Below are 14,601 nucleotides of genomic sequence, written 5' to 3' on the forward strand. Positions count from 1 at the left end.
ACAGTAAAAATATAAAGTACAAAGTAGCATTAAAAGTTTATTTACTGTAAGCTAATCTTTTTTAAGGGATAGGGTGTCCAACGTTTTTTTTTTGACAAAAATAATATTGGCTATAATATGAAAAAATTATGTACAAACTAAAAGCCAGTTTTTTAAGCTCAGTTGTAAAAATTCTCCTATATAAACGTAAGGACTGCAAATTTCTAAAGGTCATTTTTTTGGAACTTTAAAATATCACCAAAGTTCTATCTTCTTCTACTTTTGAGATATAGACCTCAAAAGTTTAGGAATTTTTTTTTTTATAATTTAAAAGCCTTTAAATGCCGCAATTTAAAAATGATAATTTAGATTAAAAAAAAGGAAGTTTTTTTAAATATTTTTTTTTGTCAAAGTTAAAATATATTTTGCATTAAATCGATTGAAGTATTAGTAATGGACTATCTGTAAAAAAAAAAGATTGGTTAAAAAAATAAATGAGAAAACAGATGTTTAGTGAGATAATCTTTTTTCGCAATTTTGATTAAATAAGTCCGTTAAAAAAAAAATTATGTTCGGATTTTATGTTACAAACCTATAAGTTAAATCTTAATCAATGAGTTAAAAGCTAGAGATAACATTTAGGTAAATCTTAAGGTTTAGAGTAAGATCATCAATTTAACTGTGAAGTAGCGTGCAAATCTGATAACTATACTTGAGAAAAATGTGGTTTAGTAATAATGTTTGTAAAGGCTACGGTTTGTAATACTTCGAACTTTATGTGTCTAATCTTTGACATACTAGTGCAATACAGTAAAAATTCATATTTTTTTTAATATTTAAGAAAGTTTCATTTAAAACAGGGATCGGCTCACCACTCGGCAGCCTTTTAAAATTGAGGGCAAATTTTACTAAAAAAAGTATCCCCTAATTTCCTTTTACAATGAAGTAAGAAGGTTCACTTATCCACCCGCACAGCTCCCAACCGAATCAAATCCCACCCACGCAATTCCTAATCCAAACAAATTTCCCCCCAAAGTCTAATTACATCAACTCAAGTTAAACAAAACAAAAGGATTAGATAAATGATATGAAAAACAATAACAAAAACAGTCACCGACAAAGGGTAAAGTTTAACATTGATAGTAAAAAAATATCCATAGTATTAAAATAGTATATAAAAAAGAAAAAAGTTTCGGCCGAGATGTGATGGCGTGGGAGATTATTTGGTTGGAAATTGTGTGAGTGGAAATTGTGCGGGTAAGAATTGGGAGTATACCAATTGTCGTTTTTAATAAAAGTAGACTGTAAATATTTTAGGCAAAAATTGTAAATTTTTTGCCTAAAATAATTTTTAATTTAGTTGTTTTAGTGAACCATTAAGAAAAAAGTATTAACTTTATTTTACTAATCTCCTTTATTATTGTAAATTCTTTATACATAAAAATGGTAATTTTTTAAGACATAAGCGTAAAAAGACAAAATGTTTTATTTATCTAAAGGTTTAAGCAAAAAAAAAAGTAAAAAAAATGTGAACCTTTACATTAACTGATAGTGTTGAAAATGATTTGTGGTAATCGAACTACGCACTGTGTGCTTAATAGATAGTGTCTAGGCTCCAGAGCTGTTTTTTTACGTAGTAATAAGAATAATATTTTTAACATTAACTTAAACTAGTTTTTTTTTTTAGTTATTAAATTCAGATCTTATCCATTTAATCTTAGTCCAAAAAATGTTTTTTTTTTCGAATCCACTTCTTTCAATTGGTTGACTCAACCAATTGGAAGACAATGGAATCTATAGTCTAAAGAATTTAAAAGCTAGTCCATACTCAATTATTGGTATAAAATTCAAAGTGATTATTATTAATCTGATTATTAATATAATATAAGCAGTTAACAGATAATTTTTAAAATTTGAAAAATTCTTATTCTTAATTTTAATTTACTGATATGATCATAATTTTCATCTATATATTTATGTGGTCAAGTTTAAAGTAAAGTTTGCCTTTAATGCTTTTCACCAACACTTTTTTTTTCTTTTTGAACTTAAATTAGCTAATTTACATTAAAAAAAACAGAATTGCCAATAAACCTGGAAAAACCTGGAAATTTTAAATTTGTGACAAAAAAAGTAGGAATTGGTGAAATATTGAAAACTTAATTAAATTAAATTAATTAAATTTTAAATAAAACAAGGTGGCCACTAAACTCAGAAACTCCTGAAATTTGACAATTTAGGCCAAAAAAACTATAAAAACCTGGAATTTGAGAAAACTTTAAAAACCTGGAAATTTGAACAAAAATCACTAGAAATCAAATTTTATACAGTTTTTACATGTTAAGTAAAGAATTTTAACTTAAAATACTGATAAAATTTTTTTGTCATTATTGTTTTTTTAATTTAAAAACACATTTTATGTAGCTTTATCTGACTTATATTTAAATTAAATTAGACTAAAAAACGTGTAAGTTTAAAAACCTGGAAAAAATTTATAAAACCTTAAAATTTCCTAAAAATCAGTGGCCACCCTGAAAGAAATCACTAAAACTCTGGAAAAATCTGGAATTTTAACCAACTTTTTCATGTGAACTATAAAAATTATATTGTTTACAATTATGGTAAAACTTAATTTTTTTTGTATCATTTAGAATTTCATAAACTATGAAATACATTTAATGCATTTAAATATATTTTAAATGATTTTATATTATTCAAAAAAAAAAAAAACTTAAATTCAGTTTTATAGCAGAAATGGTTTAAAAAACTTTAATATGAAAAATCTTGAAGTAATTCTAAAAAGCTGATATTCTTTTAAACTTGAGGTAACCCTGTAAGAATTAATTTCATTACTAAAATTGAAAACTTGAAATTCATACAGTTTTATACAAAAGAAAATGATATTTAACAATTTAACATCTTTAAAAAAATTCTGAAGTTTATTATCATTGTTTTCACCTATAATATACAGTATTTACTGTATTATTAAACTTTTATCTTTAGAAATGTTCTTTTAATCAGTTCAACTATTATAAATACTACAGTTTACTTTAGTACATGCAGATTAGTGCACAAGTTAGTCTATATTTGTTTGGTAGATATTAAACTGATTAGAAATGGTACGACTGGCAATGTTGTTAGACCGAAGTCTTAAAGGCGACTTTATCATAAGAATAATTCTATTTTGTTTTAGATTTGAAGCTACTTATTTTTTTTGCTCCACTAAAATATTTTATTTAAAATTAGAAATTAATAATTTTTACTAATATTTTGTCTTCATAATAACTTTAAATTTTATTTATGTGGTCTTTAAAACTTGTTGCACATCACAACACATAAAAAAAAAACTTAAGTATTAAAATCTGTTAAAACTTATTTTGGTCTTAATTTTTTTTCTTCTGAGAATTTAAAGTAAATCAAGTTGAAGAAAAACTAAATTTTCTATGCTGTAATTTATTTATTTATTACAAATATATATATATTGAACATTAAAAAAAAATTAAATGAAATTTTGCAATACCGTATAAGTTGTATCTGAAAATATTAATATTTTTTCAAAGTTAGTTAAACGTTTTGAGTTTTTATGTTACTATTCAGTAAAAATTGTTTGCAATTTTTCAACTATTAAATCAAAGTTTAGCCCTGCTATAAATTTAAAATTATTTTTAATAGTCCAAAATGTCTATTTCTCTTTTTGTCAAAATTTTAGCCAATCAAATTAAAGCAGTACTAATGTGGCTGGGAGCTTCTGCTTTTCAGCCAAAAGTGTAGGTGTTCCATAAATTTTCACAATAAATAAACAAAAAAAGAAAAGTGTTTAAAAGACTTTAACTACTTTTAAATATAGATTAAACTAGAACTGAAATTCTAAATATTAGGAGTAAACTATGTATAACACATCTTTATATGCTGTGCAGATTTTTTATACTCCTAGTTATTAACTTAGTAAATTATAATATTTTTTAGGGTTGTTGTTGATATCAAAATCAACATTATTTATAGTAAGGAGTTAAAAACTAATAAAAAAAATGTTACACATGTTTTATACTAAAATAATACTTAAAAGTATTCCAAGCTTATGTTTAAAATTTTTATTTGGCTGATACTTGTGACTGTTTTTTAGTAATTTTGTATGTCATCATCTTAACTTTGTTTTATCTTTTATTTTATTGTAAAATAACTTTTTAGTTTTGCTGAAGCCTATTTTGAAATAAAAATTCAAGTATTATATATTTTGATTAACATGACTATTTTTAGTGCTTATTGTAACATAGTAACATATTGAGATTTTTGCAAAATACTTGTTATAAATTGTATTCAGAGTTATCAAAAACCTGGAGTCCTGGAAAACTTAGAATCTGACAATTTAGGCTAAAAAACCTGGAATTGTAAACAAATTTTACATATTAAGTAGTAGAATTTGATTTGACACAAAAAATCTATCAAATAAAATTTTTTGCCATCATCAAAAAAAAAAAACACATTTAAACTAGCTTACAGTATCTTTTTAGTGTTTTTTTTATCATTTAATACAGTTTTTAACCTTAAATTTAATTTTGAACTAAAAATAGACCCAAAAACCTGGAGGAAATTTTAAAAACCTAGAAAGAATTTGCCAGAAACATTTGGCAACGCTGTGTACTGTTTGCAGATTTAAATATATAAAACTTATTTTTTAATCAAGACCACAAGGTTAAGTTTTAGTAAAATTTTAGAAATTGTTTACATTTAATTTTTTATTCAGTACTAAACTTAAGTTTTAATTTTCTAGATAATTGTTTTGAACATTTAATTCTCATAACACCAAAAGACTACAAAATATTTTTTTTTTAATTTAGGAGTTGTTGACATTAAACCTTTATGTTCAGTGTTCAACTTCAGTTTGAAAATTACTTACCTATGGTTTTGAACACTGAATTTTGCTATGAAAATTAGACAAATTGTGTGTAGTTGTAACTTAGGGGATTTTTAAAATCTGTTTTAAAGTAAATTTCATTGATTGCACATGCTTTTTTATAAATTGAAACACTTTTGCATACTTTTCCAAAAAAAAATCATGCCTAGTGAAAGATAAACATTGCTTTGGAAAAGAAACAACAAAAAAGTATATTTTTTAAACAGAACAAGCGAAAAAAAGTTAAAGTAATTAATTATAGATAATTTGGTAATCACCTAGGATGATGTTGCACCATATCAAGCTGAAATTATATTATGATATGTTTTTTAACCATAAATTTAGGCTTAAAAAATATATAAAAAATTGAGCTTATTTATCATAAACTAATAACATTTAAACATTTAATTATTTTAATTTACAATACAAAGTGATGATATCAATACAATAATTTATGATAGTTATGATACTGTAAAATTAAATCAATTAAATATTTTAGTTTATAATAAATAAATTCTTACTATGAATTTATATAGCTTGTTTTAAACAAAGTATCATTTTAGATCAAACATATTAGGCTTAAAAATTGATTTTTAGCCTAAAGTTATGGTTAAAAAAGACATTGAATATAATATAACTTCAGCTTGATATTTGTGCTACATCATCCTAGGTAACTACTGATAACTTTGTATATTTATTTTCTATTTATTTTTTAAGGTAAAAAATTAATATTAAACTGAAAAGTAGTATTCCATTAATTAAAGTGTTTATAACTACAAATGTACTTAAAGAATTATAAAACTATTTATAAAAATGTTAGTTTGAAATTATTCAGAAGAGTATTGTTTTTGGTTTATATACTAAGTTATAGTATATATATATATATACTTAGTTTTGAGCTTAATTTTATAATTTAGAATATTATTGAACTTAGCTGAATGCAAATTTGAAAGGCAAACATTTTTATGGTATAATTTTATAGTACTCCAAATACAGAAAATAGTTAACACAAAAGCAAATATCTACAAATTTTTAAACAAAGGTTAATTTTGCTTTTACATGTGATAATTTCTCTTGACCAATTTTTATTACTTTATTTTTTTCAAGTAGGGTAGTTTATTCATTGCCTGGCATGTTTGACAAGTTAACATTTTAATCTAGAGTCTTATGTTGAAGTGTTGTATAAATAATTCCTTATATAATTCTTCTTATAACTGAAATACTTTTTAATAATTATTTTATATAACAATATGTTAAAATACTTAAAAAAAATATTGATTAAATAATGACATTATTTATAATAATTACTAAGTTTTTAATTAAGTAATAACTATTTATAATTATAATTTAAAATGATTAATAAATTTATTTTCATTTAAATAATTTTCTTCTCATGGTGCAAACCTTTTCACAGACATTTGTTAGTATGACTTCAACCAAAGATGCGGTGTATTACACAAACAAGTATCCTGGTGACTACGCGGAACACGAAGGAGGGTTGGCCTGCTGTTGGTGCATGAACCTGATTCCCTTTGAACAGGCCGAATCTCATTTGAAGGACCTTGATCACATTGCAACCAAGCGAAAAGGTATTACACAAAATTACATATTTGTAGTCAAAACTTCAGCTATAGTAAAGAATACTGTTTTTTGCTAATAGTTATATTTTTTGTTTTTTAATTTTTCTGTGTTTTTGTTTTTGAAATCTGCTTAAACTACAACTGTTTTTAAAGGAGGATTGCCAAGTGAAAAGCAAACTGAAAATGAAGTGAGATCTTTTTGAAAATAATTAGTTACAAGATATATAGTTTTAAATTCTAATATACCTATCATTAAAACTTATTTGAATAAAACACTATCCTAAGCACTAGTACACTTAATAATTTAGGTTTCAAATGCTCAATTTTTGACACAGTGTTTAAATGTTGTATAATTTTTAAGAAATAATTCCATGAAATAATACTTTTTTTTTTCTCAAAAGAAATCAATAAAAATTAAAGTATTTAATGTATAATACATAGTTATTATAATGATAATATTGTGTAATAGTTATACTACTTTAATTTATTTTATTACTGTCAAAAACATTCTAAATTTAATCTAAAATCTTCTATTAAAGTGTTGTATAAATAATATTTTTATAATTCTTCTTATAATTGAAGTATTTTATAATAAAAAATATTTATAATAACTGTTTAAAATAGTTAATAAAATTATAAATTTTTATGGTTACATTAGTTATAATAGTTAATATGTTTTTAAATTATTAATAACTAACTATCACAATAATTTTAAATGATCAATAAATTTCTTCTTTCTTAGAATATTTTTTCTTCTCATGGTGCAAACTTTTTCACAGACATTTGTTAGTATGACTTCAACCAAAGATGCGATGTATTACACAAACAAGTATCCTGGTGATTACGCGGAACACGAAGGAGGGTTGGCCTGCTCTTGGTGCATGAACCTGATTCCCTTTGAACAGGCCGAATCTCATTTGAAGGACCTTGATCACATTGCGAACAAGCGAAAAAGTATTACACAAAATTATATATTTGTATTCAAAACTTCAGCTATAGTAAAGAGTACTGTTTTTTGCTAAAAGTTATATATTTTGTTTTTCAATTGTTATGTGTTTTTTTTTTTTGAAATTAAACTACAATTGTTTTTAAAGGAGGATTGCCTAGTGAAAAGCAAACTGAAAATAAAGTGAGAACATTTTTAAAATAATTAGTTACAAGATATATAGTTTTAAATTCTAATATACCTATCATAAAAACTTATTTGAATAAAACACTATCCTAAGCATTAGTACACTTTATAATTTAGGTTTAATATGCTCAATTGTTGACACAGTGTTTAAATGTTGTATAAAATGTAAGAAATAATTTTCATGAAAAAATAAATAAATATTTTGTTTCTGAAAAGAAAACAATAAAAATTAAAGTATTTAATGTATAATACTTAGTTATTATAATGATAGTATTGAGTAATAGTTATACATACTACTTAAATTTATACATACTACTTTACTAGTTTCAAAAATATTCTAGATTTAATCTAAAATCTTCTATTAAAGTGTTGTGTAAATAATATTTTTATATTTTCTCTTATAATTGAAGTATTTTATATTAATAATTATCTATAATAACTGTTCAAAATATTTATAACATTAGTTATAATAGTTAATATGTTTTTTAAATTATTAATAATTAACTGTCACAATAATTTTAAATGATCCATAAATTTCTTCTTTCTTGAAATAGTTTTTCTTCTTATGGTGCAAACCTTTTCACAGACCTTTGTTAGTGTGGCTCCAACCAAAGATGCAGAGTATTACACAAACAAGTATCCTGGTGAATACATGCATTACCAGGGAGGGTTGGGCTGCTGTTGGTGCTTTAACCTGATTCCCTTTGAACAGGCCGAATCTCATTTGAACGACCCTAAGCACATTGCGAACAAGCGAAAAGGTATTACACAAAATTATATATTTGTATTCAAAACTTCAGCTAAAGTAAACAATAATGTTTTTGCTAAAATTTGTATTTTTGTTTTTCATTTGTTCTGTTTTTCTTTCTGAAAATTGCTTTAACTACAATTGTTTTCAAAGATATACCTGCAGAGGAGCAAACTGAAAACGAAGTGAGAACTTTTTGAAAATAATAAGTTACAAGATATTTATAATTGAAATATTATATACCTATCATTAAAACTTACCTGAATAGAACACAATTCTATGTACAAGTAAACTTAATAATTTAGATTTAAAATGCTAAAGTTTTGACACAGTGTTTAAGTTCTGTTTATGATGTAAGAAATAATTTGCATGAAAGTATAAAAATAGATTAAAACTTTCATTTTTGTTTTCAAATTAAATCAAAAAAAGTAATTAATGTTTAGCACATATTCATTATATATGAAAAGTATGAGTATAAGTTACACTATTACTACTTTAATTTATTTTACTAGTGACAAAAATATTCTAGATTTAAAGAAACTATAATTAAATGGTTTTTATAAATATTTTTTAATAAAAAAAGTTTAGACTTGTATCTAACTTTTTTTTGTTTAATTTTTTCTAAAAATATGTATTATTATATATGAAATCATAATTCAACTTAACTATAATAAATTTGATCTTCTTTATAGAAAATATTTAAAGTGTTTAAGAAATGCTTACTTTTTGTTGCTACTGATAAAGTAACTCTTCTTGACAATAATGTTACATATTTTTAATTATTGAATAATATTGTACTAATTTTTGTTATATAAAGAAAATATTTTAATACAATAAATTGTCAAAAATTTTGAATTAACATATAGCACAGAAAATCTTGTAATTATTGTGGCCTGTTTAAAAAGGTATATTCTTTATATTTTAAATAAAAACGGTATCTATCACATTAACTTTTTAACAACACATAAAATACCCAGAGCACAGAAAATTTGGTCATCAATGTGGCCTGCTTGAAGAATCCAAACGTGTTGGAGAAGTTTGTCGAAAACGGTGAAGTTGCTCTGAAGTGTTTGTTGTGCAATGAAATAGTAAGAAACATCAATAATTTAGACGATGTTAATGTTCACTTGGATAAACAGGAACATATAGATGCTGTAAAAGTAAGTATACTGTGATTAAATAAATGGTTAAAAATTATATGGTTGTTCTCAGAATTTAATTACCATTTTTTATACTTTTTGTTGTCAACTTGGAGAAAAAATAAACTTGTGTTTTTTAAATATAATTGGTTTTTTATAATCAACTTTAGATTTTGTATGATAGCTGTGGTTGCATATACTATAAGTTTTTTTTCAAGTAAATATTTTAAGTCAAAGGATTTTTTGTACCAAAATTTGTCTAAGTAAATTATTGCACCTATACTATTTTTTACAACTTAAAAAACTTATGCTAAATAAAACAGTGCGGGTTTTTAGTTTGCTAACACCTGTACATTTAAAGTTGAATTTGTGTTTTTTGAAAATCCAATCATAACAGATAAGTTTATATGCTTTTTGTACATAACTTAAAAGTAGTTTTTTAACTGATTTCAAACCAGTTCATAAAATGAAGTAAACTCTCTAACATCTTATATCAAAAAAGAGTGTAGTTATAGAAATAACCTGCTTACATAAACTAATTGATAAACTTTTGTATAACTTAATTTATAAGTTTTAAAGATCTGTTGCTCTTGGGTAAACTTATTAGTTTCCCTTTTAACAAAAAACAGAGTAACCAATAAAAATATGTTACACAAAAATTTATACAAGTATATATATTTTTTTTACTTAGAAAATTGGAATTTTAATAAGAATTTTGAGAAAAAAAGAGATTTTTTTTGACTTAAAAGGCTAATTGTGTTTACTTTATTAGTTCTCTCATATAGAAATTTTGAAGCTCGAAAGATATTTACTTTTAGGTCATTTAATTTTTTGAACTTAAGCTTTTTATGTTACATGTTTAATTTAGCTTGGTTGTACTCACTTTTGTTTAATTATATATGTATTATAAAGATAACATATTATATTAGAGTTGCTTAACCCAGTGGTCAACTAAACTGACTATTTTTTATTTTTATACATATTTTCAATGATCTTTTTCACAGGCAAAAAAGGAACGAGATAACAAAAAGAACGGTAATGTGAATGAAGATGACAACGTAAGTATTATAAAGTGTAATTTTTATTTTTATACATGTTTATTTCCATGGTTTTTAAATTGCAAGAAAATAACTGTGATCGCTCAAGATAGACTCATTTATTGGTTAACTTGATAAAGCTCAAATATAAAACATGCAATTTCTTAGTTCAGTTGTTTTTATCCAGATGAGCCCAACTGACCTTTGCATCAAGTACATTGTCTTGTACCAGAAAGATTTAGAGATGGTAGGCGAAGATTTGCATTGTAAAACTTGCAATATTGTAATGCAAAAGCCATACGACACCTTCATTCAAAACCATTTGGAAAGCAAATCGCACTCAAATGCTAAAAATGGTTAGTTTCTTTTTTAGATTTTAGAAATTATTTAAAAAAATGTTTAAATGAATATTGAAAATATTCTGTATACTGTCTAACTCTATAAAAAAAAGAATATAAATTGTTACACTTCATTTCCTCCTAAAAGTAGAGAAAACTTGGTAACTAAGTTTTAGAATGAGTAAACATGATAACATGATACAAAGCACAAAAGTTAGCTTTTCCTTTATTACATGTTTCAAATTATATGTAAATTGTTCAACTTATTTCAGAAACTTGAAAATAAAGTATATCAAACATATACTTAAGTTGGTTTGTTTCTAAATCTTCTAAATGCTTTGTTGGAAAACAGTAAACCACCTTGTGTAATTGGAAAAAATCCAAAGAGTACTTAAAGACTAAATCAGTTGATGAATATACTTTATTTTGAAGTTATTTTTTTTTAAAGATTTTATTTGAAAAAAGTACATATCATCATTCTTTTGAAAAAATGTTATTTAAAGTTTGATCACTTAAGCTCTATGCTTAATTATATACTATGTTTAAATATTATTTTAATTAATATTTATGGACTGCATGACAGTTTATCTTAGGAGGATTTAAAGATTTTAATTTTTTAACCTGTTCTAGTAACCGATAGAAAATACTTGACTTAATTTAATTCTGCCTGACTATTTATTTAGGTAAAATTTTAAAATGTTTTAATATTTTTGCTCATTTCTTAGTATGAAAAAAGTTTTTTTTGCTGCAATTCAAAAAAATTTACTGTTAACATTAACATTGAATATTAGGGAAAATATAAATTATATTTAGATATATTAGTTAAACTTGCATAATTACATAGTTACAGTTAATTTAAAAAAAAATTAGGTAAAGCAGCAAGTTTAAAACATACCAAGAAAAAAGTGATGACAAAAGCAGAAAAGAGAAATGAGAGAATCGCCAAAGAAAACGAGAAAAAAGAGAAAAAGCGAAAATCTGGTATGTTGTCCGAAGATGAAGTGGAGTATACTGAAGCAGCAAGTAAACCTGTGGTGACCAAACACAGGTATTTTTGTTTTTTTTTATTTAATTGTTTTATGAAACTAGTAACAAAAAAACAATCATAGTTTTACATTAATTAATTTCCACACATTTGATTTTTGACTGGTGTGATTTCTCTACTAAATCAGTTTTAGCCAAGTAAATATTTTTTTTTCATACTAAATTGAAGTTAGAAAATAAAGAAAACTACATAGATACTTGTTTAGTTCTAAACTCTTTAAAAAAACTTTAAAACTTTAAAAAATAAATTGTGTGGTTTGTATCATAATAGCTAACAAGCTAGAATTTGATTAATTAAGTACTTTGAAAAAAAAACATAATGTTCCTAAATTTTGACAAAAATTTTCTGATCGCACGGTTCTAATAACGCTAATTTAAAACTCTAAAAAAAAAGTAACTGATAATAAAAATCAAGGACAAAAGTAAGGGAGAAAAGAGAAGTAAGGAAACCGAACAAATTCAGAAATAATTCGGAGTCTGATAAGGATAAGAAACAGGTGAAAATTTCAAAGTTACCCGTGGGAAAGAAGAAACTTACCGAAATCAAAAAGTAATTTTCTAATAAATTAATCAGAAATAATCATAAAAAATATAACATACTTCAATTTATTCAAAATCAACTGTGTTTTTTATAACTAGTCTAATAATTCAACTCTTTTCTTTTTGAAAAATCCACTTTACAGCACTACATAAATACCTTCTTTAGAAAAAGGTTTTTTTTTACTTAAATTTAAATTTTAGGAAAGTAACTCCTGAAAAGAAGGAAGTCACTTTGACAAGAAAAGAAAAGGAGGAAAAAGAAGAAAGTCCTCCAGTTTTCAGAAGGTCTTTGAGACACGAAAGAACAGAAAACAAAATTGATGGGAAAAATGAAAAAATATCTAAAGTGCAAGTAAGTTGAGTTTGTGCGCTTTTAAGCGTTTAATGTTTGTGAAATGTCATCTCTGCATACTTTTTCAACACACATATATTTAATGGGTTTTAAAAATTATTTGTTACAAATATTTCCTCATAATTATTGCTTACTGATGTATGTGTATTTTTTGTAGCAAACTAAATGTTTTTGAAATTTTGTTTTTAAAACAGTTGCAAAAAAAGGGAAAATCAAAATATAAAAGTAAAGATTTATTTGATAAAACTGGTGCATCAAATGATAAACATAAAACTGCTGTTAAGAAAGCAACCTCTAAAGTCTCCCCAAAAAAACAGCTCGATACCAAAACTAAAAAAGATCCAGCAGTGGCAAAGCAACCGCAAGTGAAGCAACCTAGAAAACCAATCTTTGAAGTGATGGGCTCCCCGGCGGAAAAGAACCCGGCAAAAGTTGCAAAGCATCAGCCTAAACGAACTGAGGTCAAAAAGCCGGAGTTCAAATCCAAGGTCAGCGAGGTCGCCTCCCCGGAAATACAGCCGATCATGCGGCACGTTCCCGGCGTCGGCATGATCGGAACTTTCAAGAGGACTTCGAGGCCGAGCGGCGGCGAGCCGACGCCTCGCGGGACTGCGGAGGGGAGGAGGAGACGGACCAAGCTGCCGCTGAAGTACAGGGACAGCGCGATCGACCCCGGCGCGAGGAAGAAGAAGAAGACGCCGTCAACACCCGTGAGTTTGCTGAAGATTGTTGTGAGATGGAAAATTGTTTTTGAAGTATTTTCACATTGAAGCTAGCATTAGTTATTGTTAAAACTATTTAAATGGTTCATTGAATATCAATGTGTATTGTACTTTTTACAAAATTATAAAAAAAAATGTTTTGCTCAATGAGCTTTTTAGTGCATTAAATAAATTCTAAATCAGGTAGAATTTTTGAAAAAATTAAAATACAATCTTTGATTAAAAAGAGACCTCTAATTGAATTCAATAACAAAACTTATATTAATTATCAAAATATTTGTATTAAAAAAAGAAGGTATATTTAAAATAATGCTTATAACAGTAAACTGGTTAAACTTTGGGTTTAAGTAAAAACTTGAGAAAGCATTTTGTGTTCAACAAAATAGATTGTCTTTCTTAATCTTTATAAAATACAGAAAAAGAAAGATGTAAAAGAAAACGCCAGACCAGACAGTGACAGATCTTTGAAGAAACCGCAAGTTTTGGACAAGACTTCAGTCAAGAGGAGTAATAGACTTTTGCAGAAACAGCAAGAAAAATCACCATCATCAAGTGGTGAACCAAAAAAGAAGAAACATCGCAGGTATTGCAGTAAAGTTCATCATACAAAAAACAAAGAATTAACTTAATCAGCACTTAACTCTTACTTTCTTGAATTAAATTAGCTAGCACTAACAAAAAGGGTTACAAAAAAAAATGTTTTTTTTATTCATTTCATACTGATCTGACTACTTAAGTTTTCATTTTTTACAGAAGCAAAAAACCCCAAGAAGAAAGCCTAAGCGGAAAAATTGTCGCAGATGAAGCAGCTGAAGAGCACAAAAACACTGACCCTGCAGAAGGCATGGACTTCTTCGAAGAGTTATACCGGGCCGTGGATGAAGACGGTGGTGCTTATAAACCAAAACAAATCGTTGACAAAACAATTGACGACGACGGCCCGGCCGAATATTCGGATAGCGAGGACCTCGTCATGGATTTATCGGACGAAGATCCGCCTTACAACGTTGGTCGAGATCTCCCGGATAAAGGTCTATATTTATTTTTTTTCAATTTACTTTATTTCTGTAAAACCTTTTTCATTTATATATTAGTTCAG

The 14,601-nt window shown here is 25.5% G+C and overlaps 1 protein-coding gene across 1 annotated transcript in view; it reads left to right on the forward strand.

Annotated features, from left to right (window-relative positions):
• LOC145833199 (uncharacterized) overlaps positions 1–14,601 on the forward strand; it is a 62,572-nt gene that overhangs the window by 37,658 nt on the left and 10,313 nt on the right. The window contains exons 17-31 of the mRNA XM_082940398.1: positions 6,285–6,459; positions 6,604–6,638; positions 7,230–7,404; positions 7,545–7,579; positions 8,169–8,343; positions 8,484–8,515; positions 9,308–9,490; positions 10,474–10,527; positions 10,694–10,862; positions 11,715–11,892; positions 12,304–12,438; positions 12,630–12,780; positions 13,098–13,490; positions 13,919–14,085; positions 14,256–14,533. Of these exons, the coding sequence (XP_082796524.1) occupies positions 6,285–6,459; positions 6,604–6,638; positions 7,230–7,404; positions 7,545–7,579; positions 8,169–8,343; positions 8,484–8,515; positions 9,308–9,490; positions 10,474–10,527; positions 10,694–10,862; positions 11,715–11,892; positions 12,304–12,438; positions 12,630–12,780; positions 13,098–13,490; positions 13,919–14,085; positions 14,256–14,533 (2,335 nt within the window). The remainder of the gene's footprint in view (positions 1–6,284; positions 6,460–6,603; positions 6,639–7,229; positions 7,405–7,544; positions 7,580–8,168; positions 8,344–8,483; positions 8,516–9,307; positions 9,491–10,473; positions 10,528–10,693; positions 10,863–11,714; positions 11,893–12,303; positions 12,439–12,629; positions 12,781–13,097; positions 13,491–13,918; positions 14,086–14,255; positions 14,534–14,601) is intronic.

This window comes from Thalia democratica, chromosome 4, assembly GCF_965202585.1.
Source record: "Thalia democratica chromosome 4, ktThaDemo2.hap1.1, whole genome shotgun sequence".
NCBI classification, from domain to species: domain Eukaryota; kingdom Metazoa; phylum Chordata; class Thaliacea; order Salpida; family Salpidae; genus Thalia; species Thalia democratica.